This window comes from Jaculus jaculus, chromosome 5 (assembly GCF_020740685.1).
Source record: "Jaculus jaculus isolate mJacJac1 chromosome 5, mJacJac1.mat.Y.cur, whole genome shotgun sequence".
Classification (NCBI taxonomy): domain Eukaryota; kingdom Metazoa; phylum Chordata; class Mammalia; order Rodentia; family Dipodidae; genus Jaculus; species Jaculus jaculus.
Genome location: NC_059106.1, coordinates 74,339,382 through 74,357,025, shown reverse-complemented (window position 1 = coordinate 74,357,025; position 17,644 = coordinate 74,339,382). Strand labels below are relative to the sequence as shown.

The following is a 17,644-nucleotide window of genomic DNA, read 5'->3' as shown; positions in this document are numbered from 1 at the left end:
CTCATGGCAATCCTCCTGCCTCTGCCTCCCCAACTGCTGGGATTAAAGGCATGGGTCACCATGCCACCATGCCCAATGGGTTTTTTTTGTGTGTGTGTGAATAAGGAAAATAAAACATTGTAATAGGAAGAGGCTTATTAAAACTAACCAAGCCTGGCATGGTGGCACATGCTTTTAAACCCAGCACTTGATAGGCAGAGATAGGAGGATCGCTGTGAGTTTGAGGCCACCCTGAGACTACACAATGAATTCCACATCAGCCTGGGCTACAGCAAAACCTTACCTTGAAAAACCAAAACCAGGGCTGGAGAGATGGCTGTGCCTAAAAAGCCAAAGGACCTTGGTTTGATTCCCCAGTACCCACATAAGCCAGATGCATAAGGTGGCACATGCTTCTGGAGTTCATTTGCAGTGGCTGAAATCACTGGAACACCCATTCTCTCTTTCTCTCAGACTCTTTTCCTCTCTCAAATAAGCAAATAAAAATAAAATATTTAAATAAAAAAAGCAAAAGCAAAAACAAAGACAAGGGCTAGAGTGATGGCTTAGCAATTAAGGAACTTACCTCAAAATGTCCCAAGTTTGACTCCCCAGAACCCATGTAAGCCAGATGCACATGATGGTGGATACATCTGGAGTTTGTTTATAGTGACTGGAGGCCCTGGTGCATTCATTCTCTTCCTCTCTCTCCATCTCCTTCTCTGTAATAAATAAACAAACAAACAAACAAACAAACAAATACAAAATGGTAAAAAAAAAAGGCTGGAGAGATGGTTTGTGAAGCCTAAAAACCCAGGTTCAATGCCCCAGAACCCACGTAAGCCAGATATACAAGGTGATGCATGTGCACACGTCTGGAGTTTGATTGCAGTAGCTAGAGGCTCTGGTGTACCAATTCTCTCTCTAAAAGTAAAATAAAACATAAAATAGGGCTCAAGAGATGGCTCAAAAGTTAAGGCACTTGCCTGCCAAGCCTAAGAACCCATGTTCTACTCTCCAGATCCCCCGTTAGTCAGACACACGAAGATGAGGCAAGTGCAAGGTGGCACATGTGTCTAGAATTTGATTGTAGTGGCTGAGGCCTGGGAGCACCAATTCTCTTTATCTATCTCATGTGCACGCTCTCTAAAAAACAAAACAAAACAAAACAAAAACTAACACAGCTGGGCATAGTGGTGCACACCTTTAACTCCAGCACCCAGGAGGCAGAGATAAGAGGATTGTCACAAGTTCCAGGCCAGCCTGAGACTACATAGTGAATTCCAGGTCAGCCTGGGCTAGAGTGAGACCTCTACCTTGAAAAAAAGGGGGGGGTACTGGGGAGATGGCTTAGCAGTTAAGGCACTTGCCTGCAAAGCCAAAGGACATAGGCTTGATTTCCCCAAGGCCCACATAAGTCAGATGCACAAGGTGGCACATGTGTCTGGAGTTCATTTGCAGTGGCTGGAGGCCCTGGCACACCCATTCTCTGTCTCTCAAGCAATAAATAAAAATAAAAATATTAAAAAAAACACCGATTCCCCAGTACCATGTAAATCCCAATGCACAATGTGGCACATGTATTTGGAGTTCATTTGCACTGTCAGGATACCCTGGCTTGCCTATACTCACTTTCTGTCTTTGTGTGTATCTTTGTCAAAGAAATAAATAATATTTAAAGAAAAAGGTAGCATGCACATTATACATCAGTGAATTTTAGAAAGCGTTTGAACAGGTAACAGATGATGAAACTGGCCTGAGAGAATCTGGCCACAGAACGCACAATGGATTAAATAGAGTAAGAAGAAATAATAATAATAATAATAATAAAAACAATGCACTTGGACAGCAAGTGGAGGTGTGTTTGCAAATCTCTTACAGCTAATGTGGAAGCCTTGACTTCTAGAAGACACCATATTCTTCCTCTCATAAGCACACTATGTGAGGAAGACCAGGTTGGCAGGTTGCTATGGAGAAAGACCAGATTTTATAGCTTTGCCAGTAATCTTGGGTAAAGATTAGAGGTTCTGTCCTCTAGGAAGGGTACACGCTTAATCTAGAAATCTTTCCTGGAGGGTGTAACATCTACATTTCTGCAAGCTTAGTGATTTTTTCTTTTCCCAACGAATTAAAAAAAAAATTCGCTTTTAGCGTGGTGGCGCACGCCTTTAACCCCAGCACTCGGGAGGCAGAGGTAGGAGGATCACTGTAAGTTCAAGGCCACCCTGAGACTGGAGTGAATTCCAGGTCAGCCTGAGTTAGAGTGAGACCCTACCTCGAAAAACCAAAGAAAACAAAAAAAAAAAAATTCACTTGTGGGGTTCTGTTACCCTGACTGCCTACCCCATCTCTCTGTGTGTGAGAGAGAGAGAGATTTTTTGCGTCCGGCTCCACGTGGGTACTGAGGAATCGACCCTGGGCTGTCCGGCTTGGCACCGGCAAGCCCCCTTTGACCACTGGGCCATCTCCGCGAGCCCGAGCCCGGGCGGGTGCGGGGTTTTGACGCCTCCTGGTCCTAGCGGGGCGTGGCCCCGGGCCGCTCCAGGGCGGGCGGCCGGCGGGACGGCCCGGCCGCCGTGCGCACCGCCGAGCGCCTGACGCGGGCTGGCTCGGGGTCTAGGCTCGGCGCGCGGCGCCCGCGGTCATGTGACGGCCCAAGATGGCGTCGCCCGGCTCCCTGTGGCTGCTGGCCGCGGCTCTGGTGCCCTGGTCCTGCGCCGCCCCGGCGCTGGAGCTTCGCGACCCGCCCGCGCCGCGGCCGTTGGTCATCTGGCATGGGATGGGTGAGTCCGTGATGGAGGAGGGAGGGAGGGCTGCCGGATGGCTTCCCGTCCCTGCCGGGGCGGAGACGGTGACTCCACTGCACCCTCTCGCTTGGGAGCTGCCCTGCATCGGGAGACGGGGAAGGGGTGACTTTCGGGGAGCTGTGTCCGGGATGTACTATGGCCCTGTGCCTGTGGCGTGGAGAAGGAGCCTCTGACACTCGGTCAGGCCTTGGGGTCCCCCCCCCTTCGTCCCCGCAGCTGGGCGGCTCATCCTTTGTCCCCTCATCCCTTCACACGTTCTTAGGCACCTGCGGCTCCTTGCTACCTTAATACCTAGTGAGCAGCCGTGAGTGGCACAGGCTTCACTTCTTGGCTCCTTTGGAAGTTTCCAGTGGGAGAGACAAACTCTAAAGAAATGAATGAAGCGTAATGTGTCACATGGGGATGAGTGCAGTGGAGAAAAGGAAAGCTGGGGAGACGTAGAAACTGAAGGTAGCAGTTTGTGCCTCTCGAGAGCAAGGTCAGGAAAGGCTTCAAAGATAAAGTGACACCTGAAGAAAGCAGATGAGGTAAGATGCCATTTGGGTGTGTGGTAGCCCAGCAATATGCAAAGGCTCTCAAACGGGAGTATGTCCTGTGTGTTCTCAAGAATGAACCTGAAGTTACAATGGCAGATGTTGGACTTGCTGAGACTGGTGTAAAGACTGACCAGGGGAGATAGCATTTTTTTTTTTCTTTGAGATAGGGTCTCGCAGTATCCCAGGCTGATCTGGAATTCACTATGTAGTCTCAGGCTGGCCTCAAACTCATCCAGATCCTCCTATCTCTGCCTCCTGAGTGCTGGGATTAAAGGCATGCGACAGACACCATGCCTGGTGATAGGAACTTTTTGAGATGAGTAACAATCTGCCTCCTGAGTGCTAGGATTAAAGGCATGCGACACCATGCCTGGTGATAGAAACTTTTTGAGATGAGTAGCAATCTGGCTTGCATTTTAAGGGGATTATCCTAAATCCAGTGTGGTGGCTTATGCCTGTAATGCCAGTGCTCCAGAGCCAGGGGCAAGAAGATCTTGGCAAGCTTGAGGCTCACCTGGTTCTAGGCTAGCAAGAGTTACATAATAAGACATATCTCGACAGCCTTACCAAGAACCAAATAAATGATCAGTCTAGTTGTAATACTGGATGGACATGTGAGATCTTGTTCTAGTGATTATAGAAATAAAATTATGATTATGAGCTCTCAGTTTTCATTGGAAAGAAAAAAGAGTAGCTGAGGGTTGGAGAGATGGTTTAGCAGTTAAGCGCTTGCCTGTGAAGCCTAAGGACCCCGGTTCAAGGCTCGAATCCCCAGTACCCAGTAAGCCAGATGCACAAGGTGGTGCAAGCAGTTGGAGTTTATTTGCAGTGGCTGGAGGCCCTGATGTGCCCATTCTTTCTCTCTCTCCTCTCCCTCTGCCTCTTTCTATCGATCTCTGTCTGTCTCAAATAAATAAATAAAAATAAACAAAAGTTAAAAAAATCTTTATTTATTTTGGTTTTTCGAGGTAGGGTCTCACTCTAGTCCAGGCTGACCTGGAATTCACTATGTAGTCTCAGGGTGGCCTCGAACTCATGGCGATCCTCCTACCTCTGCTTCCCGAGTGCTAGGATTAAAGGCATGCGCCACCACGCCTGGTTTATAAATAATTTTTTAAAAAGGGTAGCTGGGGAGATGGTTCACCAGTTAAAAGTGCTTACTTGCAAAGCCTGCTGGCCTGGGTTACATTCACTAGTACCCATGTACAGTCAGACATACAAATGGTGCACACATCTTGAGTCCATTTACAGTGCAAGAAACCCCAGTACACTCATGCACACATACTACTCTTCCCACAAATAAATAAATACAAATAATTTTTAAATATTTGAGAGAGAGAGAAAGAGGCAGAGAGAAGGAAAGAGAGAATGGGCATGCCATGGCTCCAGCCACTGCAAACGAAGTCCAGACACACGCCCCACCTTGTACATGTGGCTTATGTAGGACCTGGGGAATTGAACCTGGGTCCTTTGGCTTTGCAGGCAAGCACCTAAACTGCTAAGCCATCTCTCCAATATACATATAATTTTTTTGTTTTTCATTCGAGGTAGGGTCTTGCTCTAGCTCAGGCTAACCTGGAATTCACTATGGAGTCTCAGGGTGGCCTCGAACTCACAGTAATTCTCTTGCCTCTGCCTTCAGAGTGCTGGGATTAAAGGCATGTGCCACCATGCCTGGTTCAATAAAAATATTTTTTAGGGCCTGGCATGGTGATGCATGCCTTTAATCTCAGCACTCAGAAGGCAGAGGTAGGAGGATTGCCTTGACTTCTAGGCCACTCTGAGACCCCATCGTGAATTTCAGGTCAGCCTGGACTAGAATGAGACCCTACCTTGAAAAATAAAAAGTTAAAAAAAATCAATTAAAAAAAGGGGGGACTGGAGAAATGGCTTAGCAGTTAAGGCGTTTGCCTGTGAGGGTTAAGGACCCAGGTTCAATTCCCCAGGACCCACATAAGCCAGATGCACAAGGGGGTGCATGCATCTGAAGCTTGTTTGCAGTGGCTAAAGGCCCTGGCAGCCCATTATCTCTCTGTCTCTCTCCCTCAAATAAAAAAATAAATAAAATATATTAAAAATTTTTTTTTAAAAGGTAAAGAAAAAGGAGACATTTCTGAGTGTAGGAAATTCATGCTGCTAGCTGAGAGAAAAGAACGGGCATTTTATTGGGTTCTTGGAGGGCTCTGGAGCTTATTAATTATGAGGATAGCTTAAAAAAAAATCTGCCAGGCCTGGTGGTGTACACCTTTAACCCCAGCACGCTGAAGGCAGAAGGAGGATCACCATGAATTTGAGGCCACCCTGAGACTACATAGTGAATTCCAAGTCAGCCTGAGAATAGAGTAAGACTGTACCTTGAAAAAAAAAAAAAAAAACAAATTTTTTTTCTTTTTCTTCCTTATGGTTTAAGGGGGTTTTCCTATGTGAGCTACAGATCAATAGCCTGCTTGTCTTTGGAGACACCTGGCATTATGCTTAACCTGGTGGGTTGTTTCTTTTTCTTTTATGATAAGGAGAAGGGATAAAGGCCAGGCACATTTCCATAGGCTAAAAAGGGAGGAGAGAAACTCTGAGTTACAGGCTGTTTGGATTAAGGGCACAAGAACCTGTCTTTTCTTGTCCCATGAGTATCCCTATTTCTGTTTTAGTTATTCTGTTGGGCATAGAGTCATAGACAGTTGTAGGGGACAAGGTGAGAAGGTACTGTGATAACTCTGAGGCTTGGAGCTGCACAGGACCTGTAGAGGTAGGGGGAAGTGGTCAGACGTTGGATATATTTGAAGGTGGAACCTCAGGGACTTAGATATGGCAAGAAAGACAAGGAGTTAGAGATGAGTGCATGTGTTTCTGCCAAGACAACTAATGTTTTATTTATTTATTTTTTTGTCAAGACCTGGTCTTAGTATGCAGTCCAGGCTTACCTCAAATTCAGCGTCATCCTGGCCCAGCCTCTGAAATGCTGGGATTATGGGCATACATTACAGATGCTGTCATGCCTAGCTTTGGATTTTTTACACAACTGGGAAATGAACTGTTATAGAACTAGGTGAGGAACATTGCTGGGGATTTCAGCTGGGTGCCTTTAGTATCTGGGTAGCATTGAAAGCCTTTCTCCTGGGTGACATTGATCACCTAGAGAGTGAGTGTGCCCAGAAGTACTAAGGCATGTGAAGGTGCAGATGACCAGGAGGAGTTAGTCAAGGGGAGAGACAGTGAGGAGACACTCACCCTGAAAGATGGAAGGAAGTCAGGAGAGTGCAGTGGCCTGGAAGCCAAGAGAGAAAACTGTTTCCAGAGGGCTGGGGAGATGGCTCAGCTGTTGAAGGCACTCACAAGGAAAGCCTGACAGCCTGGTTCGATTCCCCACTACTCACATAAAGCCAGATGCACAGAATGGCATATGCATCTGGAGTTTGTTTGCAATGGCAAGAGAACCTGGCACCATTCTCTCACTGCTTGCAAATAAATAATATATAAAAATTACAAATAAAAGTGTTTTTAGAGGAAAGAAACAAGCCAAGGGTGGGACTCACATTTGTCTCACTTCCCAGAAGGCTGAGTAGGAGGATTGCTTTGCATTCAAGGTCCCCCTAGTCTACCTAGAGATTTCCAGCCCAGTTTTGGCTACAGAATGAGGTCCTATCTCAAAAGGAAAAAAGAAAGGAGGAGGAGAAGGAAGAGAGAGAAGGTAGAAGAGGAAGAAAGAAAGTAAGTAATAAGTCACTGGATCACATGAGGTTGACAAGTACTGCCAGGCCTGAGATCTGGTTATTTGATTTAGCAATATGAAGATTGGTGACAATCCTGATAAAAATAGTTAGAGGCTGTGAACCAGGGCTTTATTGGAATGGCTTAAATAAAACTGAAGAATTAGTTTAGGGGCCAGGCTTGGTAGTGCATGCCTTTAATCCCAGCAGTCCAGAGGCAGAGGCATTGCTGTGGGTTCCAGGCCACCCTGAGAGAACATAGTGAATTCCAGGTCAGCTTGGGTAGACCAAAACCCTACCTAGAAAAACCTTAAAAAAAAAAAAAAAAAAAAAAAAAAAAGGCTAGAGAGATAGTGCTTGCCTGCAAAGCCAAAGAACCCAGGTTCAATTCCCCAGGACCCATGTGAACCAGATGCACAAGGTGGCACGTGCCTCTGAAGTTCATTTGCAAGACTAGAGGTGGTGCCGCATCCATTCTCTCTCTATCTGCTTTTTTTCTCTCTTTTTCTCAAATAAATAAATTAAATTAAATATTTAAAAAAAAGGAATTACAAACTGGGTGTGGTGGCACACACCTTTAATCCCAGCACTAAGAGGATCGCCTTGAGTTCGAGGCCACCCTGAGACTACATAGTGAATTCCACGTCAGCCTGAGCTAGAATGAGACTCTGCCTCAAAAAAACCCACATTAGCCAGATGCACACGGGGGCACAGGCGTCTGGAGTTTGTTTGCAATGGATGGAAGCCTTGGTACGCCCATTCTCTCTCTCTCTGTCAAATAAATAAAAATAAAAATTAGAAAAAAAAATATATACACACACACACCTGAGAGAGTATGTGAGTATGGGTGCATTAAGAACTCTTGCTATTGCAAATGAACTCCAAATGGATATGCAAGTCTGGCTTTTCATGGGTGCTGGGGAATTGAACCCAGCTGGCAAATAAGTGCCTTTAACTGTGGAGTCATCTCCCCAGCCTGTGAACTTTGCTTTTTATTTTTGGCCCTTTAGTCTCTGCACATGTGAATGTTGTTAGGAGGGTAATAGAAGATTCTGTAGGCCAGGGGAATTCCTCCTCTAAACTTCCTCTCAGGTGGAACATGGGATGATTAAAGTGCAAAATAGGAAATGACCTCAGTCCAGTCCTCCACACAGTGGTCACTTTGCTTCCCGTTCTTAGTTCTGGTTCCCTGGCAGGAAAACAAACAAACCCGAGACGGGAATGAGGGAAGGGGGCACTCACTCTCAAATCTGTGTGAGGGGGCCTGGAGAGATGGCTTAGCGACTAAGCGCTTGCTTGCGAAGTCTAAGGACACTGGTTCAAGGCTCGATTCCCCAGGACCCACGTTAGCCAGATGCACAAGAGGGTGCACGCGTCTGGAGTTTGTTTGCAGTGGCTGGAGGCCTTGGCGTGCCCATTCTCTCTGTCTCTTTGCCTCTTTCTCTCTCTGCCTGTCGCTCTCAAATAAATAAAAATAAACAAAAATTAAAAAAAAATCTATGTGAGTCCACGCCAACACTTCGGGTGAACCCTAGAGTGAGACCACCTCACATCCTGTGCTGTAGATGCTTCTTGTGCTTTACCCTGGCCCTGGCTTTGAAGAGAAATCATTGTCTCTGCACCCCAAAAGGCCCCTATGGTAAGGGTGAAGGATGTGCATCCTTTCCATAAATCTGGTATTCCAATTATATCCTGTGGGCTTTTTTTTCTTTTTTTTTGAGATAGGTTCTCACTCTGTAGTCCAGGCTGACCTTGAACTCACCACAGTTCTGCCTCAGCCACCCGAATGCTAGGATTGCAAGTGTTGGCTGCCATGCCCATGTTTCTACAGGCTTCTGAAGCTTGTTGGTACTTAATAAACAGGAGCTAAGTAAAAAGTATTCTTATGGGACTGGGGAGATGGCTTAGGAGTTAGAGGTGCTTGCTTGCAAAGTCTGCCAGCCCAGAGTTCAGGTCCCCAGCAACCCACATAAAGCAAGGTACACAAAGTGGTGCATACTTGTGGAGTCTCTTTGTAGCTGTAGGAGCCCTTGATGCACCCATATGCACTCTCCCTCTCTTCCTCCCTCCTCTCTCATAAGTACATAAAAAAAAATATATATATATATATTTTTGGTTTTTCAAGGTAGGGTCTCACTCTAGCCCAGGCTGACCTGGAATTCACTATGGAGTCTCAGGGTGGCTTCAAAATCACTGCGATCTCCTACCTCTGCCTTCTGAGAGCTGAGATTAAAAGCATGTGCCACCACGCCTGGTTTTTTTTTTTTTTTTTTTTTTTTTTTGAGGTACAGTCTTGCTCTAGCCCAAGCTGACCTGGAACTTACTCTGTAGTCCCAAACTGGGCTCAGACTCACAGTGGTCCTCCTACCTTTGCCTCCTAAGTGCCTGGATTAAAGGTGTGTGCCATTACACCTGGTTAAATATATGTGTGTGTGTGTGTATATGTATGTATACTTTTTCTCTGGATGTATGTTTTCATTTCTCTTGGGTATATGCCTAGCCTAGGAGCAGACTTCTTGAGTAATTATATGTTTATCTTTTTGAGGAACTGATATACTTCTTCACAGTGATATCATTGTTACATCATCACCAGCTGAATACAAAGGTTTTTTTTTTAAACCTAAAGGCTGAGAATAAATAAATATATCTATTTATATGTAATATAATAATATGTATATATGTGTGTATATATACATATATGTTATTATATGTATTATTATATTACATATAAATAGATATATTTGAGAGGCAGATAGAGAATGGGCAAACCATGGCCTTCAGCTGCTGCAAAAGAACTCTAGATGCATGTGCCATCTTGTGCATCTGGCTTAACATGGGTACTGGGGAACTGAATCTGGGTCCGTTGGCTTTGCAGGTAAGTGCCTTAACCTCTAAGCCATCTTTCTAGCCCTAAACATTTAAAATATTATTATTATTATTATTATTATTTGCTTTTTGATGTAGGGGCTCGTTCTAACCCAGGCTGATCTGGAACTCATTTTGCAGTGTCAGGCTGGCCTTGAACTCATGGCAATCCTCCTACTTCTGCCTTCCAAGTGCTGGGATTAAAGGCATGTGCCAGGCTGGAGAGATGGTTTAGCAGTTTAAGGTATTTGCCTGAAAAGCCCAAGGACCCAGGTTTGATTCCCCAGGACCCACATAAGCTAGATGCACATGGTTGCACATGTGTCTAGAGGTCAGTTGCAGTGGCCAGAGGCCCTAGTGTGCCCATTTTCTCTCTCTCTTTCTCTCTCTCTCTCTCTCTCTCTCTCTCTCTCTCTCACACACACACACACACACACACACACACACACACCTCTCTATCACATTTATTTATTTGGTTTTTAAGGTAGGGTCTTGCTCTAGCCCAGGCTGACCTGGAATTCACTGTGTAGTCTCAGGGTGGCCTTGAACTCAAGACAATCCTCCTACCTCAGCCTCCTGAGTGCTGGGATTAAAGGTGTGTGCCACCCAAGACACAACTGTTAAGCCTGTTAAGTAATTGTTTCATCCCCTCCTCCACCTACTTGTCACCTCTGGCCTATCTTTAGTGTTACCTATTCCGGGTACATCCGGTAAAAGCATAAACATTTGTATGAGAGAGAGAGAGTTTGAGACAAAGATTTCACTCTCACCAGACTTACCTGGAACTCACGATGTATCCCATACTGGCCTTGAACTCATTGCAATCATCCTGCTTCAGCCTCTGCTGGGATTAGAGGTTTATAGGCAAGTTTTTTTTTTTGTTTTTTTTTTTTGCTTTTGGAGGTAGGGTCTTGCTATAGCTCAGGCTGACCTGTAATTCATGATGTAGTCTCAGGCTGGCCTTGAACTCAAGGCTATCTTTCTACCTTTGCCTCCCAAGGGGTGGGATTAAAGGCATGCACCATCATGCCCAGTTTATAGGCAAGTTTTAATTTTTTAATTTTTTTGGTATTTTTGAGGTAGGGTCTGACTGTAGCTCAGGGTGACCTGGAACTCACTGTAGTCCCAGGCTACCCTCAAACTCTTAGGGATCCTCCTACCTCTGCCTCCTGACTGCTGGGATTAAAGGCATGTGCTACCATGCCTGTCTAAGTAGGCAACTTTTTCTCTGGATGTATGTTTTCATCTTTTGGGTATATGCCTAGCCTAGGAGCAGACTTCTTGAGTAATTATATGTTTATCTTTTTGAGGAACTGATATACTTCTTCACAGTGATATCATTGTTACATTATCACCAGCTGAATACAAAGGTTTCTTTTCTTTTTTTTTTTTAAACCTAAAGGCTGAGAAGTGATTGCCCATCATTTTATTTAATTAATTTACAGGACACCTGGCTAGCTCCCTCAGTAGTGCATGGGAGACCATTTATTTAATTTGCTAGTTTTTTGGAGAGAGGATCTCACTGTGTAGCACAGGGTTTACCTGGATCTCTCTTGCCTCAGCCTTCTAATGCTGCAATGATAGGCATATGCCACTATACCCATCTCTCACCAATCCTACTTTTTTTTTATTGACAACTTCTATAATTGTAAACAATATCCCATGGTAATTCCCTCCCTCCCCTCACTTTCCCCTTTGAAACTCCATTCTCCATCATATCCCCTCCCCTGAATACAACCGTTTCTATTTCTCCAGTTCCTTGCCAACACTTATCTTCCCAAAACCAGAAGATTTTTATTTATTTATTTTGTTTTTTTGAGGTAGAGTTTCACTCTAGCCCAGGCTGATCTGGAATTCACTATGTAACCTCAGAGTGGCCTTGAACTCACGGCGATCCCCCTACCTCTGCCTCCCAAATACTGGGATTAGGTGTGTGTCACCATGCCTGGCTCTTTTTTCCTTTTTTCTTTTTAGAGAGAGACAGAGAGAAATGTGTGTGTGTGTGTGTGTGTGTGTGTGTGTGTGTGTGTAGGGATTAGGGCACCAAGGCCTAAGCCACTGCAGTCGAACTCCAGACACTTGTGTCACCTAGTGGGCATGTGTGACCTTATGCTTGTCTCACCTTTGTGCAATATCCCATGGTAATGTCCTCCCTCCCCCACTTTCCCCTTTGAAACTCCATTCTCCATCATATCCCCTCCCCCTCTCAATCAGTCTCTTTTATTTTGATGTCATGATCTTTTCCTCCTATTATGATGGTCTTCTGTAGGTAGTGTCAGGTTCTGGGAGGTCCTGGATATCCAGGCCATTTTATGTCTGGGGGAGTTCTACCCTTCCTTTGACTCTTAGATTCTTTCCACCACCTCTTCCTCAATAGACCCTGAGCCTTGGAAGGTGTGATAGAGATATTGCAGTGCTGAGCACTTCTATCACTTCTTTCCAGCACCATGATGCCTTCTAAGTCATCCCAAGGTCACTGCCATCTGAAAAGAGAAGGTTCTCTACCCAAAGTGAGAGTAGCATTAATATATGGGTATGAACATTAAGAGAAGTGCTTACTGGGCAGTTTGATAGACATAGTTTATATATTTAGCCAGACAGCAGCAGACATTATACCCCTAGGGCTCATAACTACCCCTGTTTTGTTTTCAGACAGTCCAATTGGAGGGCAGTTGGTTTTCACCATGACAGACGTGCCATTATTGCACCTGTTAGCTCATTTGGCCTGGCTGGCAAAATTTAAGATTTGCAGTGTCCACTGCTGAGTATCTTCACTGGTAATTTCTCTTTCTCCCATGGAACTGCATGCAGCATGGCTTTTTCCAGCTTTCTGTCAGATGGTCTACGTGGAGGTTTTCAGCTCAGTTCCAGCAGGATTTCTCAGTGTCCTTGAAGCCCAAGTATGTGGAGTCTTCAGCAACAGGGTCTTACCATCTATTCCTGGCGGGAAACCAAGGGCCTTGGCAATGGCCTATAATGTTTTGGGGGTATCAGGGACCTCCCTGGCTTCTTTTTTCTAAAATATTTTTATTTATTTATTTATTTGTAAACAGAGAGAGAGAAGAGAAGAGAAACAGAGAGAATGGGCTCATCAGAGCCTCCAGCCCCTGCAAAGGAACTCCAGATGCATGCATCCTCTGTGCATCTGGCTTACGAGGAGACTCGAACTGTGATTCTTTGGCTTTGCAGACAGATGTCTTAACCACTAAGCCATCTCTCCAGTCCCCCTTTTTGGGGTGGGGTCTTGCTCTAGCTCAGGCTGATTTGGAATTCACTATGTGGTCTCAGGGTGGCCTCGAACTCTCAGCAATCCTCCTACTTCTGCCTCCTGAGTGCTGTTCTTAAAGGTGTGTGTCATCACATTTGACTCCAACTTGTATTTTCTTTCTCTCTTTAAAAAAAAATATTTATTTATTTGTTAGAGAGAGAAAAAGAGATAGAATGGATGCATCAGGGCCTCTACCTACTGCAAAGAACTCTAGATGCATGTGCCACCTTGTGCATCTGGATTATGTGGCTACTGAGGAATCAAACTTGGGTCCTTAGGCTTCCTAGTCAAGTTCCTTAATCACTAAGCCATCTCTCCTGTCCTTCCTTCCTTCCTTCCCTTTCCTTTCCTTTCCTTTCCTTTCCTTTTCCTTTTCCTTTTCCTTTCCCTTTCCCTTTCCCTTTCCCTTTCCCTTTCCCTTTCCTTTTTCCTTTTCCTTTTTCCTTTCTTTCTTTCTTTCTTTCTTTCTTTCTTTCTTTCTTTCTTTCTTTCTTTCTTTCTTTCTTTCTTTCTTTCTTTCTTTCTTTCTTTCCCTCCCTCCCCTCCTTCCCCTCCCCTCCCCTCCCCTCCCCTCCTCTCCCCCCTCCCCCCTCCCTCCCTCCCTCCCTCCCTCCCTCCCTCCCTCCCTCCCTCCCTCCCTCCCTCCCTCCCTCCCTCCCTCCTTCCTTCCTTCCTTCCTTCCTTCCTTCCTTCCTTTCATGAGAGAAAGTTAGAAAGAGAATGGGCACACCAGGGCCTCTAACCACTGCAAACAAACTCCAGATGCATGCACCACCTATGCATCTGCCTTTATGTAGGTACTGGGGAATTGAATTTGGGTCCTTTGGCTTGCAGACAAGTGCCTTAACCACTGAGCCATCTCTCCAGCCCCTCCCTCACCCCCAACTTGTGTTTTCTTTTTTTTAAAAATTTTTTTTTTTGTTCACTTTTTATTTATTTATTTGAGAGCGACAGACACAGAGAGAAAGACAGATAGAGGGAGAGAGAGAGAATGGGCACGCCAGGGCTTCCAGCCACTGCAAACGAACTCCAGATGCGTGCGTGCGCCCCCTTGTGCATCTGGCTAACGTGGGACCTGGGGAACCGAGCCTCGAACCGGGGTCCATAGGCTTCATAGGCGAGCGCTTAACTGCTAAGCCATCTCTCCAGCCCAACTTGTGTTTTCTTAATGACCAATGTTACTTGTTTGCCATTGCGTATTTTCTGTGGAGAAATGTTTTTGTATTTTTCCATTTTATTCATTTATCTGTAAGAGTAAGGAAGAGAGGGTGTTGGCAAGGCAGGCCTTCTTATTGCTGCAAACAAATTCCAGCTTGCAGGTAACAGCGCTCTGTACATCTGGCTTTACGTGGGTACAGAGGAATTGAACCCAGGCCTGCAGGCTTTGCAAACAAGCCCCTTTAACCATTGAACCATTTCCCTAACCCCTTTTCCATTGTGTTGGAGAGGTTGCTCAGTGGTTAAGGCATTTGCTTGCAAAGACTAATGACCCAGGTTTGATTTCCCAGGACCCATGTAAAGCCATATGTGCAAAGAGGCACATGCATCTAGAGTTTGTTTGCAGTGGCTAGAGGCCCTGGTGTGCCTATTATCTCTGCCTGTCTCCTCTCTTTCTCTACTTGAAAATAAAAATAAATAAAATTAAAAAGACAGTACAAGAGTGACAGAGCATTACACTGTAGGGAGGCCCTTCTGCCACAGGGAAGCATATGGGATATCACATTAAACCATCCATACCACACAATACATCAACAAAACAAATGCTTTTGTTTATTTATTTGAGAGAGAGAGTGAATATGGGCATAGCAGGGCCTCTTACCACTGCAGATGAACTTGACACATGCTATTTTGTGAAACAGGCTTTACATGGGTGGTGGGGAATCAAAACCAGGCCTTCAGGCTTTGTAAGCAAGCACTGAGCCTTTTCCCACTCTAGCTCAGGCTAGACTCAAACTCCTGGTGATCCTCCTTACCTCAGCTTCCCAAGTGCCTCAATATGTGCCTCAATAAGTTCTCCAGTACCCATGTAAAGTGGCTCAATAATGCTGTTTTGATTCATAAATTTCCATCATTGTTTTTACTTGCTAGGAGACACCTGTTGTAATCCCCTGAGCATGGGTGTCATTAAAAAAATGGTGGAGAAGAAAATACCTGGAATTTACGTCTTGTCTTTAGAGATTGGGAAGAACATGATGGAGGTAAGGCCCTGACCAGCACATTCCCTTCAGGGCTTTTAAGTAGTTCCATGGATTTACTGTTTCCACACATCCCCTCACATCTTTTTTTTTTTCTTTTTTTTTACATTTTTGTTGTTGTTTACTTATTTTTTTTCTTTTCACAATTTTTATTAACATTTTCCATGATTATAAAAAATATTCCATGGTAATACCCTTCCTCCCCCCCACCAACCCCACCGCACTTTCCCCTTTGAAATTCCATTCTCCATCATATTACCTCCCCATCTCAATCATTGTAGTTTTTTTTTTTTTTTTTTTTTTTTTTTGAGGCAGGGTCTTTTTGAGGTAGGCTGACCTGGAATTCACTATGTGGTTTCACGGTGGCCTCGAACTCACAGTGATCCTCCTACCTCTGCCTCCTGAGTGCTGGGATTAAAGTCATGCGCCCCCACGCCGGGCTTCCCCTCACATCTTTGGCATCACACCTCCACTTCTCTTTTTCTGAGAGAGGGTTTTGCCATGGTGCGTGGGCTGGCCTAGACCTTGCTCCTCCTGCCTCAGCCTCCTGAGTGCTGGGGCTACAGGCATGTGCCACCATATCCTGCTAATACCTGTGCCCTGAATGGCTTATGTGAGGGTCTCAACTTAAGTGAGTTCACATCTGGAGAATTTGCCAGTGGTTGCCTACAGTCCCATCTGTTCACTGTCCTGTGGCTCCTTTTGTAGGATATGGAAAACAGCTTCTTCTTGAATGTCAACTCCCAAGTGTCAACAGTATGTCAGATTCTTGCTAAGGACCCTAGGCTACAGCAAGGCTACAATGCTATGGGATTCTCCCAGGGAGGCCAATTTCTGTAAGTCCCTTTCCTTTTCAGTACCAGTTATGAGGAATTAATTTATTTCCTTTTAATTATTTAAACATATTTTTATTGGGCTGGAAAGATGGCTCACCAGTTAAGGCCCTTGATGCAGGGCCTAATGACCAGGGTTCAGTTCTCCAGTACCCATGTAAAGTCAGATGCACAGAGTGGAGCTCATCTGCAGTGGCTGGAGGCCCTGGTATGCCTATTCTTTCTCTCTCTGTGCTTGCATATAAATAAATAAAGCTGGGCATGGTGGTGCATGTCTTTAATCCCAGTACTCGGAAGGCAGAGTTAAGAGGATTGCTGTGAGTTCAAGGCCACCCTCAGACTCCATAGTGAATTCCAGGTCAGCCTGGGCTAGAGTGAGACCCTACCTTGAAAAACCAAAACAACAACAACAAAAAAAACAGTAAATAAGTAAATAGATTTCTATTTTTTAATTTGTTACTTATTTGTGAGCAGAGAGAGAAAGAGAGAGAGAGAGAGAAATGGGCATACCAGAGCCTTCTAGCACCGCAAACTCCAGATATGTGGGCCACTGTGTATCTGGCTTTATGTGACTACTGGGAAACCAAACCCAGGTTGTTAGGCACTGCAAGCAAGGACCCTTAACCACTGAGCCATCTCCTTAGCCCCTGATCTGTTTCTTTTATTCAGATAAATTGACTTTTTTTTTTTTTTTTGAGGTCCTTCCTCATAGTAGAAAGGGAGTTACTGTAAAATGTTCTAGGCTAAGAAACATTATGGAGCTAGGTATAGTGACTCATACCTTTAATTCCAGGCCAAGGCAGGAAGATCACTTTGAGTTCAAGGCCAGCCTGGGCTGAAGTAAAATGCTGCTTCAAAAAAAATCATTAAAAAATAAAAAGCTTTATGAACTTTACTTTATTTTCTGTGAAAGAAAGAAGGCTTGTGTTTGAGTGTGTTAGAGGAAAATCCTATAACTAATAGCTACAGCTTTGGGAATGCAGTGTATTAGGTAGCTTAATCTGTGAGGGCAATGGTTGGTACATTTACATGTAGCCCTCAGGTCTGACAGCCTTCTTTGATCTCTCTAGGAGGGCAGTGGCTCAGAGATGCCCATCACCTCCCATGATCAATCTCATCTCAGTTGGGGGACAACATCAAGGTAATGTTAATCTCTTTATTTCCTTGTTTCTATCTTGTATCTCACATGCCCAATTTATTATCCATTTGTTTGTGTGTGGGGCGGCAGGGTCTCTTACAACTGTAATAAATGCTTCTCTGGCTTTACGTCGATACTAGGGACTCGAGCCTAGGCCAGCAGACTTTGCAGGCAAGCACCTTTAACTGCTGAACCATCTGTCCAGCCTGCCTTCCTTTTCCTTCCTTTCTCTTCATCCTCCTCCTTTTTTTTTTTCTCTCTCTTTTGTGATTGTCTTTCTTTTTTTTTCTATTTTGTTTTTTTTGAAGTGGAGTCT

General features: G+C 44.9%; 1 protein-coding gene across 1 annotated transcript in view; it reads left to right on the top strand.

Annotated features, from left to right (window-relative positions):
• Positions 1-2,638: 2,638 nt before the first annotated feature.
• The window catches only part of Ppt1 (palmitoyl-protein thioesterase 1), a 39,792-nt gene continuing 24,786 nt past the window's right edge, over positions 2,639-17,644 (top strand). Inside the window, exons 1-4 of the mRNA XM_004665293.3 lie at positions 2,639-2,762; positions 15,251-15,360; positions 16,066-16,193; positions 17,261-17,331. Coding sequence (XP_004665350.1) covers positions 2,639-2,762; positions 15,251-15,360; positions 16,066-16,193; positions 17,261-17,331 — 433 coding nt within the window. The remainder of the gene's footprint in view (positions 2,763-15,250; positions 15,361-16,065; positions 16,194-17,260; positions 17,332-17,644) is intronic.